The 12,476-nt window shown below is 47.6% G+C and overlaps 1 protein-coding gene across 1 annotated transcript; it reads right to left on the reverse strand.

The window, feature by feature from the left end:
* Window positions 1-727: 727 nt before the first annotated feature.
* On the reverse strand, window positions 728-11,555 carry LOC8053600 (proton-associated sugar transporter A-like). Its single transcript, XM_029967470.4, has 3 exons — window positions 10,373-11,555; window positions 6,319-6,494; window positions 728-2,527 (listed from the first exon to the last, which is right to left on the reverse strand). The coding sequence occupies exons 1-3, from the start codon at window positions 11,553-11,555 to the stop codon at window positions 2,312-2,314; spliced, it is 1,575 nt and encodes a 524-aa protein (XP_029823330.2). The 3' UTR covers window positions 728-2,311.
* Window positions 11,556-12,476: the final 921 nt, after the last annotated feature.

The raw sequence follows: 12,476 nt of genomic DNA on the forward strand, positions 1-12,476 counted from the left end.
TCCCACGCGGTACGCTAGGCCGCTTCAGCTGTTACTTACGGCGCCTGGAAATGGACAAGAATGGCCACAATCAGTAGACCGCCGCCCTTCAAGCGGCAAGGGACGGCTGCAACTCGTTTTACCGTAACTTGGAGCAGCAGCACATGCGGTAAAGGCAGGGAAAAAAAAAATCTCTGACGTCATGCCGCTGAGGGGGCGCTGTTGTCAGAACCTTCATGACACTAGCCTCTGTGGTGGAAAAGAAACGATAGTTTTGTTCCACCTAACGCTTCACGCAGCGTCGGCTGTCAGCGTCTCAGAAAAGTATAAATGTCACTTCATGTCGTTTTATTTTTCCGCAGTGAGACGTCTGAACTCCGACTGCCCTTTTATGCGCCCACAAGAATTTACATGTGACACCCACTGCGTGCACTAACAACAATTAAAGACACCACGAAACACTCACGACATGAGAATCACTGTCTTTGTGGACGCGAAGCTTAAAATACTAATTTCGCAGATTATTATCTGAGTAATTAATGAACTTACAAGCATGGTGTTGGTTTTTTGTCTTTTTTTTTTTCGCCAATGTTTTGCACTTTATTTACTTTCTCGACGTTCATAGAGTATTTATATGCTAGTCAAAACCATCGGTACATTATGATCTTCGCAAAATATTGCCGTACAAACACGTCAAAAGTGGACAATGCGCCCCCCCCCCCCCCCCCACACACACACAGAAGGAAAAAATTACAAGGTTGTTTTGTTTGTTTGTTTTTTAGCGCAAAAATAAACGACGCATCGCTGAACGCTCGTTCTCCACCCAAATACAGTGCTAACGGTCCAAACAAGATGCCGAAATTTCAGAGATAATTAATCGCTATCTTATTAAAATGTTATAAGCGATTTTCAGAAATTTTCATTTATCAGTGGCGGCCATCGGAGCCCTCGAACACATGGTGCTGAAAGGCGCTAGTTACCCAGAAAATGGGACTGCCACATTTTCTAATTGAAATTGCCAAAACATCACTTTCCTTCCTTCCGTGCTTGTTAGCAGGACACAACCAGATGCTATCATACAGACTACCAAAACTTCGCATGGCTATGGGATGATCGGTATTCGTTGCCATGGCAATCGCCATTTCGGTCCTTCCAAATATTCAAAGCCTCGAAAAAGTCATTCTGAATCAGCTTTGCCAATATCGCTATGGAGCGTTATCATACTGAAAGGGAGTCCCATACTATAGTTCAGCGAAATTTCGTCAACAACAATGTTGCCAAAATGTTCGCGAAAAAAATAAAAAGTAAGCACACTCTGTGGATTGAACCTGGGTCCGGTGCGTGTGAAGCAGGCACCTTTCCACTAGGCTACGATACCTTTTTTAATTTTTTTTTTATTGCAAACTGTAGTTTTTTGAAACCATTCGTTTTATACGAGACCAACCAAGTTTCGCGTCGTGCGTTTATCCATTTCCGGTCGAGGTGCACGTGCGCGTGCTCGTGCGTATAGCTTAACTCATATATTAAAGTACCTTTGGTTATTTTTTGTAAAATATACTTGTAACGAGGAGGCGTAGTTTCGGTTTGCTTCGACTCGCTTGGTGCCAATCTCGAAACTATGCACTCCTGCGAAAACGGGACGCGATTCTTTATTGGTACCAAAAGACGGGACGGCAGAAGCGGACCTCAAACATGGGACTGTCCCAGCCAAAACGGGACGTCTGGTCACCCTACCTAACCAGACCAAGAGTCGGTGAACGCACGCCAAAGCCAAAGGACACCTACAGCTGGTGCAGAGAGAGTACAGCTTGAAATACGTGCTCGACTTTCGTTTGCAGTAAAGCCACGAGCAACTGCATTATTATTTACTACGATTTGTGAGCATCAAAGGCAACTGCGGACGCAGCGCTACTTGAGAAAATGACAAGATACCCACATCGCCATATTCGTAGCCTTTCATAACGTCACCACAGAGACGAAGAGTTGGACAAAAGTTTAGAGCCAATATGGTGGCCGCCTTGGCAGATGACTCAGCAAGCATAATCCTGAGCTGTAAGACAACAAACAATGTAGAGGCACTCTACCCTATACCGCAGTTATCGTAAGTCTGCAGCTAGGAATTCACGAAATACCCTCGGGGGCCGTAGCCTCACGCTTGGATCAGGTTTCTGGTGCCAGCGAAGTTGTTGAATTCGGCGATCATTTACGTGGTACTAATAGCAGTTCACAACCACGAGTAGTGAAGGGTTCAAAAGCATTTTGAAGCGGGTCAGCGTCCCTGTCACTGGTGAAGCCCGGCGCAATGGTCGCACCACGGACGGAGTCAGTTCAATCAGAGGTTATGGTAGGTGACCCAGGTGGCCGAAAGAGCCCCGCAGGCGCTAAGCACGGCCGCACCGCACATGATGGCCGTGGCCGAGCCTCCTGCCAGGCCCACCAGTGGCCCCGCGCACAGGGAGAGGAGCAGCTGTGCCGGGAACATCATGCTGCTCACGATGGCCACGTCCGTGCCAAGGCCACGATGAGACCAGTCCGCCGACTGTTCCAGCTGCGACGGGGAATAAGCGCGTATGACTTGGTTTGTGTTACACAGTGTTGGACAAAATACTCGGTATGTAAGTTACTAAATACCTGCTTCGTAAAGTATTTAAGATACTACTCAAGTTACTTTCACTATAAAGTATCTTGAGTAGAGTACAAATACTTAGATAAGTAATTCAATTGCTTTTGAAGATACTTCCGCATCGCGTAATTTGTATCGACGTCAGTGAGAAACACAATTATGCAGTTGCGCATATCTGGTTTACCAGAGTGGTTTACTAGCACGCAACAGCAAAAAACTGCTAAAAAAAACTTAAAGAAAGACATCGTAGGGTTATTTTATGCAGTTCAACTAAAAGAAGCAGGATATTACTGATACATATTACAAAACATTTCTGGGACAAAAGAAAAAGGTAATTTCAGTTATAATGACATTGTTGAATATCACGCGCTGCGGCGCACCTTAGACGCATCGTTTAACTACAATCCATATTCTATACATGGAGAGTTGGCTATAAACCAACTTGGGATACAGAAATCAGTGAATGGGTAACAGCTTGTCGCGCCTTCTTCAAGTAGGTTGCGTTCAGAAAGGCCCTCAAAGATGGGAGACACTTTGTTGGCATTTTGAGAGGTCATCCTGCTTATAGTTCGTTTCCAGTCCTGTTCTCCGCTTAGCAATGTTCGCTTACAGAGTGTTCGCGAGAACAATAAATGCCGGACTGACAAAAAAAAAAAAAAAAAAGACCTCGACGTTTTGTCGTAGGGGGGTGAAATATACAAGCAAAAAAAAAAGTTTATTCTTTTTGTGTTTACGTCTTATTTTCTTCTATTTCTTGATACTGGAGTCTGCATTTCTGTTGTTGGTTGCTTCCCTTTCTGTGTTGCGCCTCAGTTTGGCAACCCTTGCCTCGGTGAAACCACCCCTTTTGTTTGATGATTTTTTTTTTGGGACAAACCCTGGGAAACAAAAGGCGCCTTTGTGAATACCGAGGGGAAAACCTTCATTCTACGAACTTGGGGGTGAAATATGAGTCACACTCGGCACAAAAGCGATCTTTTCACGAGCTCGATCTAAGTCACTGTAGCTCATCGGATCTAGCAACAGGACTCGGTTGCTCGAGACAATGTTCACGTTTGCTGGTTCACGCCCACGCCACTTCATACCGAAAAACTCGGAAAAAGGCGAAATGTCAAAAATATATTTGAGATAATGCGTACAAAATACCGAGAAATGTAATTAAAATCGAGTATAAAATACTCTCGATTAAAAGTATTTGCAAGATACCAAGATACTTCAAAAAGTATTCGTCCTGAATAGAGTACTTGAGATAGGCGCAAGTCTGGTGCTACAAAACGGAGAGTGAACCGAGTACTGGCACTGGTCCAAATAGGCGGCAAAAGAAGACGGATCGTGAACGAAAGAGACGGGTTGCCGAAACCGGTGAACATCGAAAGCGGCGTCAGGTAGCGGATTTCGTTGCTAAGCGTGCAAGGCGGGCGATTAAAACAGAGGAGCGGAAGTAGCACCTAGCTCGGCTTGGCGCTGCTTCCGTCGCGGAACATCCTTCCAAAAGAGATCTAAAAAAGAAACCCACAAAGCCGGAAAAAAACAAATTAAAGAAAGATCCATTGATGACCCACCAATGGATCTTCCTTTAATTTGTTTTCCGGCTTTGTGGGTTGATTCCGTAACTAGGTCAAAAAAGAGGCAGCAAAAAATTGAGGAAGCAAAAGAGAGAGTCAGAACAGAAAAGTGAAGGGGTCAGCGTTAGCGTTTCCGAAAGAGGGACCTGTGTGGAGTTTCCCAAGGGACATGCCAACGGATTTCCTAAGGATACACAAATGGATCTTCCTTTTCTAGATGATGTTGACTTGGCCCGGTACTTCTTTTTATCAATCCGCTTTCTGGGAAGTTCCAGCCTATTCTCTGCTCAATCGCGTGTTCTGGTTCAGTAGGTTCCTGAACGCGCCGCGTGTAAGAAAAGCAGCTTTAATGCGCTGCTTCAAGGCAGTCGCCCTTCTTTCACCGACACAGGATGTACGGTCTTACTGCTTTAACTTTTAGGCACAAGTTCGCTTTCATAAAAATATATTTCAGTCACCCGTCGGCGCTTTCGTTGTATCCGTGACAATATGCCTCTGGTGTAGTAGTACTGGAACGCGTACTGTTTGCAAATGATACAGCAAGCGGCTATAGACCGACACGTTGTTTACAAACAAGTTTGCGTTTGATGTGGGCACTGCGCATGCGCAAAACCACACTCGCGTGAAGAGAAGCGCCTGCACATGCGCCGACAACAGTGGCCACTGTAAAACCGTTTTTTTTTTATAGTTGACACTGTAAAAACAAAAGGAAGATACATTGGTGGACCTCACGGATGGGCAGTATTTCAAATACAAGTACTTGAAATACGTATTTCAAATACTTTGTGTATTTTGCATTTGTATTTAATTACAAATTGGGTAATGTATTTGACGTGTGTATTTAAATACTAAAATGTGGATATTTCAAATACAATTGTAATTAAATACAATTTTGTGGGCGAAAATACATTCCTCAAATTTATTGTCACTGTCCAGAGTAGAAAGAAAACTACGTTCTGCACCGAGTGCAGTGTCTCTCAATCAAGCACAAGCGTTTAGTGACTTCGTGATTACGGGGCTAGTCCAGGGCAAAAATAGTGACGAAATCGGCATTCACGGGCAGACTGGCTAAATAAGTGCCTGTGACAACTTGTGATGCTTTCCAGCCTGATTTCCACCTACATTTTTGCCTGAAACATTCTAAAAGCGCGGGTCATCCAGATTTTCGTAACTGGTGCGAGTTGCAACAATAAAAAATTATCTCGCTAGTGGTGCGCATCTTGGTCGTCTCGGTTTTTTCTTGGTCTATACCAAAATGTAATCGACAAAAAAAAAGCTGCTTGAAGCTCTGTAATTTTTTACCTACTACGTCCAAGCTGATTACATTTTTTTTGTGTGATTATATTTATATTACATTACTATCACACACTAACTCCCGAGTGTGGGATGCAAAATTAAAATGAGGTACTCAGAAACCCGCGGCATGTGACCTGAAGTCGCTGACGCAAATTTTGAGGAATGTATTTGGAAAAATATTTGGAGGAGACCAAATACATTTGGTTGTTTTTGTATCTTGTACTTAAATGCTTTTTTGGAAATGTAATTAGATTCGTAATTAAATACATTTTTGACGAAATATTTTGTATCTGTATTTCGATACATATTTGCATGTATTTTGCCCATCCCTGGTGGATCTTTAGAGAATACCTTAGCATGACCCTTGGGAAACGCCACGCACGTCCCCCTCTGGGAAACGCTTACACTGACCCCTTCACTTTTTTTTTTTCGGCTTTCTCTTTTGCTTTTTCTATTTTTTGCTGCGACAACGAGCGCCGTGACGATGCACTTTTGCTGCTGTTGACTGGCTTCATCGGATCCGGCTCGACCCAAATGTAAAGGCAAAGAGAGTGCAAGCCATACTTAGCGCCGCCATGCAAGTGAACTCGACATTCGCCCAATAGTGTAACTCTTTGTAGCGCCCGATACAGACAGCACGCCATCAGAGGGCGAAATCCGAGATATCTCACGATTCAAGATGGCGAAGAATTCCTCACGAACGGCAAGGGCTCGAGCCGGCCGGCGTTCTTTTACGCATTCTCGAGGGCGGATATGAGAAAGAAGCGTCGCGTGACAGAAAGTCATCGCGGCCCGATAGACGCACATAAAGGGACATACGATTCGGGTGGATTTCGTGCAAAGTTATGCACTTACCATGTGCGAGCAATGGTAGTGCGCCACCAGGATGAAGGGCATGGTGAACTGGGTGGCGTACATGAGGCCCGCGGTGGGCGACAGCAGCAGCACGGCAGCCCTGGTGCGACTCAGGGCCATGAGCGCCACCCCGACGGTGTACGCCAGCTGGCCACACACGTACACCCGCTTGGCGCCTGCAGCAATGACATTGTTGACCGCGAGGGAGAAGCGCACCAACGACTTTTGTTTACGTTCCTCAAAACTGGGGAAAAGAAAACCACAAATACATAGGGTAGGGGTGGCCGCATGCGGCTCTCATGCGTGCTAACGGGCGGCTCGTGGCTCCCAGATAAATATACCTCCACCACCGCCCTTCCCTCCCGGTACCATGAGCACTTCGCCAAAAAGAAAAATGGAACGCGTTTAATATTGAAAGACAGGTTGCGGTTTGGTAGTCCATCTTGGACTACTGCTACCTTACGCACAGTTAGACTGCTTTTGACTCGGATAGATCTAAAGTACTTCAAGTTTCATTTACTGCTCTGGACAAAAGTTTCCCCCCTCCTCCCCCCCCCCCCCCCCCTCCTTGCTGCCTTTTCTCTTCCAGGCGGCTCTTGGAAGATTAATGGTTTTGTTTGCGGCTCTTAGGCCGGGTTCTGGCCACCCCTGATATAGGGTGTCCACAATTATAATGGATGCTATCGCTTTGAAATTTTCCGAAAAAAAATCGGCGTCTGCACGTACAAAGCTCGAACTTTAACCGAATGTACATTTAGGTGGTGCATTTTACCTGGTGAAATTTCAAGACGTAGCTTTCGTCCTCTGAAAAATAAGACCAACAAACTTAGCAAAGTTTACGGCGGACGTGTTCGCAGACGACCAAGTTATCGATGGTTGGAACTTGCGGCGCCATCTTCCGATAGGCGCGGCAATACGACGTACTCTGTCGTCTGCACGGCTCTCGTAGAACACGTCCGCCGTTGACTTTGGCAAGTTTGTTGGTCTCAGTTTTCACAAGAAGGAAGTCACGCCTTGAAATTTCACCAGGTTAAATACAACACCTATAGGCCCATTCCGTGAAAGTTTGAGCTTTCTATATACAAGCGTAGATTTTTCCAGATAGTTTTAAAAGAGCGTAGGACCAATCGTGGACACCTTATACTCTACTATATAAAAATAATTTCGTATGGAAGCCCTAATACACAAGGAACAACAAATAATAATAATAATCGTCATAATCATCTTCATGTTGTGTTTATGTTCACACATCTCGAAGCTAGACAGCTTGAGCATGTGGTGTCTCAGCTGTAAATGAGAAATTTAGCTCGTGCAGACCGACCGCTAGCCGGGCGTCTTTAACGTGCACCACGCTGTAGTTATACACGACCGCACGCCGATACGAGGCTCATCCAGATCGAAACGGGCCGGGGGGGTTAGGGTACTGTACTTACCATTTCTGGATTCTGCAGCGCGAGCTTTCGCTCCACGTGCCCCGAGCTGGTGTGCGCTAATCCAGTGACTTCAGTGTGCGCTAGCCCACTGGGTCACCTAGTACGTAAACCGTATTTTCGCTGAAAATGCGTAATATTTTCTATCGAAAATACGTCAACCGTATTTTCCTTCGCCCACACCAATGCTGTATAGTCCGCAGAAGCAAATTTTGAGGAAACAAAAAGCTTTTTCTCGTAATTCGCACCTGGTGCAGAACCCGCACTAGGTGTGTACATCGTCCATATCTTATTCTTCTTAAAAATGGTAAGTCGTGAGTTCCCTGAAAGGGACTGCTCCTCATTATAAGCCAATGCCCATGTGAATCATCCTTAATTATGTTGAATAAACCTGAGAGGGGCAGAAACGAATATGTAAGTCGAAGGAACAGAAAAAGACAGGACGACGTCTCAACTGAGACGTCATCCTGTCCTTTCCTGTTCCTTCGATTTCCTCCGTATCTTCCCCTCCTCCTCTTTCCTCCTCCTCTCCTCCTGCCACTGACTTTGTTCGTGGGTAACGTGACACGAAGTCCTGACGTCATTTTCCCCGCTAAATTTAGCGGGGAAACTGAATTGGTGTTGAGGTCACGGGACGTCAAATCCCCGCTAAACTGAGCGGGAAAATTTTTCATTAAATTTAACGGAAAATTTACCCACTAAACTTAGAGGGAGCAGTTTACTCGCGAACCTTAACGGGAAAATTTCGCGCTAAGTTTAGCGTAAAAATTTACCCCGCTGAAGTTAGCGCGAAATTTTCCCGTTAAGGTTAGCGGGTAAGTTTAGCGGAAAATTTTCCCCGCTAAGTTTAGCAGAAAAATTTCCCGTTAAAATTAGCGGAAAAATTTTCCCGCTAACTTTAGCTGGGAGACGTCCCATAATAGGGTGATGAAAATAATCCCTGGAGAAGGGGAACAAGAAAGACAAAGGACAAACACAAATCTCCAAACACAGCTAGGTGACTGGTGTCGCTCACCAGTCACCTAGCTGTGTTTGGAGATTTGTGTTTGTCCTTTGTCCCTCTTGTTTCCCTTCTCCAGGGATTATTTTCATCATTCTTGTCCAGCTCACTTGCCCCTTGGCATTTAATTGCATTATAATTATAATAGGGTGTTTTCGTAGATGGTTTTCGCCATCCCGCAACGTTCTCCGCAACCCGCTACGATACTCGGAACTCTACACTGAAGGCCATCGGCGCGCAGGCGCAGTAGCGGCTTTTCCAAAACTGAGGGCTTAGCGGGGGTGGAATCGCGGTTTACGAAAACTCCCCAACGAAACGCGCGCGTTTACGTTGACGCCAACGCCGACACCGACACTGCTGAACCCGGAAACGGGCGCCTAAAAGCTGCGCTCTAAAGACAGTAGGGAGTTTTAGAATAGCGCACGCTAAAGCTTTGCGTACGCAAAGAATAGCGTCGTCGCCACTGCGCATGCTCCGAACGCAAACCAGGTTTTGCGCTTTGCGTGCGCAATTTTAGCACGCGCTATTTCTCGGAAATAGCATGCGTACGCAAAGAGTCTTTGCCATGGTCTTTGCGCTTCTCCAAGAAGGATTCGTGATGAGAAGTTTGGCTAAAGCCAAGATGAGCACAGTTAAAACAAATGGCGGCTTCCAGGATTATGTCGGCGGCTGCTTTGGCGGCGTCGTGAGTGCGACGTCGGCGGCATCCTCGCGACTGCAATTTTCAATACGGGACGAAATTGTACTCGGTTTGGCAGCGATCACCGGCAACTTGATGCTTGCGACGCGCGAACGTTTCACGGCGAAGGTCAGTACACGAGACCTCTCTTGCCGAGGCGACGCAAGCGGACACGACCGGTCAACCGCTCGCGTCGCGTTCTTATGTTTAAACAAATTAAAATGCTACTCTGGACCAAAAAACTCGTTTTTTTCTAAAGTTACATCATTTCGTGTGTGAAATAAAAGTTTTTACTGTATCTGGGTGGCGTCGCAAGCACGAGATGCTTGGGCTTTTGCGTCGCGGCGGAGAAACGCTATTCTAAAACTCTTCTGCGTCGCGTGCACTAATACAAGCGCTAAATTTAGCGCTAGCGTGCGCTAAAATTGCGTACGTTATTCTAAAACTCCCTAGTCTTCCGTGTTGGCATGTAGCATGTTGAAGTGGCATGCACATTGCCCACAGGCTGTCTTTTTAAGTGTTACGCTTAGTCTTTTCATTTGCAGAGTTCCCTCCGTATATAGACAAACACGCGGCCCTGACGTCACGCAGCTGCGGTGGCGCTGTCGACGGCACTGCGCATGGGCAGACGCTTCACTTCACGCGAATTTGGTTTCTGCGCACGCGCAGTGCCCACACCTTGTGTGGGCAAAGGCGGGCTTGTTTGTAAACAGCGTGTCGGTCTATATACAGCGGTGATTTACGTTTTTAAGCGATTTGCGGGAAATAAAGCGCCTTAGATTTCTTAACGTGATTGTGGTCCGAAAAATACTGTACTCTCTTTAGTAACTTCCGCGATAAAGGCTCGTTACACACTGCCAGCTATTTCCACAGAGCTAAAGAAAAATTATTCATGACAGTGCTAATTCGTTACCTTCAAAACAGAAAAGGGTGATAGACACTCACCGAACCGGCGCACAAGTCGCTCGATGAAGAGTGAGTAGGAGGCGCAGGACACGGAGTACATGGCGAGGCCGAAGCATCCGAGCCGCACGCCTTCCTGGTACAGTTTGAAAGCCGCTGACTCTTTGGGTGCCACGGGGTCACCCTCGTACACGACGGCACCGACAAACTCGGTGAGGAACAAAGAGAAGCTCACGAGCGACATCCAAGAAAAAAGGTTGGTTATGCACAAGATCCGCAACGATTTGGGCATAAAAACGATAGACCTGAGGTAGCTTTTTAGTGTCGGGCCTGAGACTTCCGACTGTTCGAGCTTGGCACTCGGCCTCAACTTCGTCAGCTCAACACTCTCACCATCAAAATCATCGTCCTTGAATCCTTTATAGTGGCCGCCTTGACCCTCGAAAAAGCCCGCAGCTTCCGCTTGCTTCGCAATGTGCAACGGCATCTCCCTGAAACTGGTCAAGGTGCCAAGGACGCAGATAATGAACATCACAGCGACAATGGCGAACACGGTTCTGACATGACCTCCCATGCTCGCTCCCAAAGCGGTTTGTTCCCAGTTGATACCACCCAAGACGTAGCCCATGCAGCCGCCAAGACCGGAAAGCACCGTGAACGTGGTCAGGGCCCTCGCGTGATCTGTCGCAATGGTGACGTCGAGGACGTAGCTCCTGGACGGAGACTGGCAGGCGTCACAGCACATGTCCAGAAGCACGAACCCGACAACGGTAAAGGCGATGCCCCAGTTTGCCGGCTGGACACTACCTCCTTCGTCGGTCAGGCTCAAGTTGCGGGGTATGTACGAGTCGCCGAGGGCGATGCCGAATTTCTTCCCGTTCGGAACGAGCAGCAGTCCGGCGAACATTCCGACGGAGAGCAGGATGATGAAAGGACGTCGGCGCCCGATGCGCCATTTGCAGGTGTCGCTGAGAGAGCCCAGGAGCGGAGTGACAAAGAACCCCAGTAAGGGACTCAGGCACATGGTCAGGGCGAAAGCGGAGATGGGCAGGCCGAGCTCCAGGAGGATCGGGCCGATGAATGCGGTTTCGGCAGCGTAACAGAACTCGATCCCGCACACGGCACCACTAAGGAGGACTAGCTCCCAGGAGGTCTTCCTTCGGAAGATGTGCGAGTACCTCGATGAAATATCCTCCAGCTTACTTGGGTCTTCCACGACTTTCATTGTCCCTGAACAAAAGATGGGGAGGGGGTAAAAATTAGAGTGGCTCCCGGAGAACCTAATGAAGGAAGGGATGAAGCACAGCACAGGAGGACGGCTAGTCTGACCTGGGGCATTGTCCCGATCGGCTACTCTGCGAGGGTGAAAGAGATGTGGAGAAGCTTTCAAACAATGACGATTATAAAAGCATAAGAAGGCGATGGTGCCTGACTGGAGACTCAGACTTGCAGCTACCATGGCTATGGATTCTAATCTCTCCATGTGCGGCGCGTCATGCACCGATTAGGAATTACAGTCACAGACAAGAACGCGTGCAAATACACTGTAGACGCTATAGGCCGGTCATCCTGTTCCATCGGCTCCTCAGTGTCCTGTGCTTCCTAAATTGTCCGTGAAACGGGAGCGTTAGGCTGCATTCTGCAGTGGTAACCAGGCCACCAGATAGGTACGGGACGCGGGACGCCCGTCACGGAGTGGGACTTGGGGCGGACTAAGGTGGGACCTTCAGGGCCTCAGGGGTTCAGCTCAACGCACGGTGAAGCCTCCGGACACTACCCTAAAAGGCGATTCACACACTTTCGTTTAATCCGACGGAATGCGAGGGTTGCTATGGCAACAGCTGCATCGGCTCAAAGAAAAAAAAACGGGTGAAAACCGGTTTTGTTGGAGCCGACGCAGCGGTTCCCATAGCAACCCGCACGTCGCAAGCCGTTGCAGTTGCTGCGTGCATCGCCCTTCAGGCGCTTCTACGGACACGTCTTTGGGCTCAGTCAGGGCATCATGGCACCCACCACCAGAATCGCGAGAGCTGGGGCCCTAATCTACACGGCGGGACAAAGCAGGCCACCTACTGTGATCAATCAGCGGCTTGGAGCTCCCTAATCGTAGAAAGCGGCGATGTCCCATGTCCTTTCGTCCCGCCGT

Source organism: Ixodes scapularis, unplaced genomic scaffold (assembly GCF_016920785.2).
Source record: "Ixodes scapularis isolate PalLabHiFi unplaced genomic scaffold, ASM1692078v2 PGA_scaffold0__279_contigs__length_252992795, whole genome shotgun sequence".
In the NCBI taxonomy this organism is placed as follows: domain Eukaryota; kingdom Metazoa; phylum Arthropoda; class Arachnida; order Ixodida; family Ixodidae; genus Ixodes; species Ixodes scapularis.

Bases quoted from the DNA above. Each gene is read 5' to 3' on its own strand.
- LOC8053600 (XM_029967470.4), bottom strand. From the start codon at position 11,555: ATGAAAGTCGTGGAAGACCCAAGTAAGCTGGAGGATATTTCATCGAGG. The intron at 6,495-10,372 runs GTGAGTGTCTAT...TCATTGCTGCAG, and splicing joins GCGACTTGTGCGCCGGTTCG to GCGCCAAGCGGGTGTACGTG. The intron at 2,528-6,318 runs GTAAGTGCATAA...TCCCCGTCGCAG, and splicing joins ACTACCATTGCTCGCACATG to CTGGAACAGTCGGCGGACTG.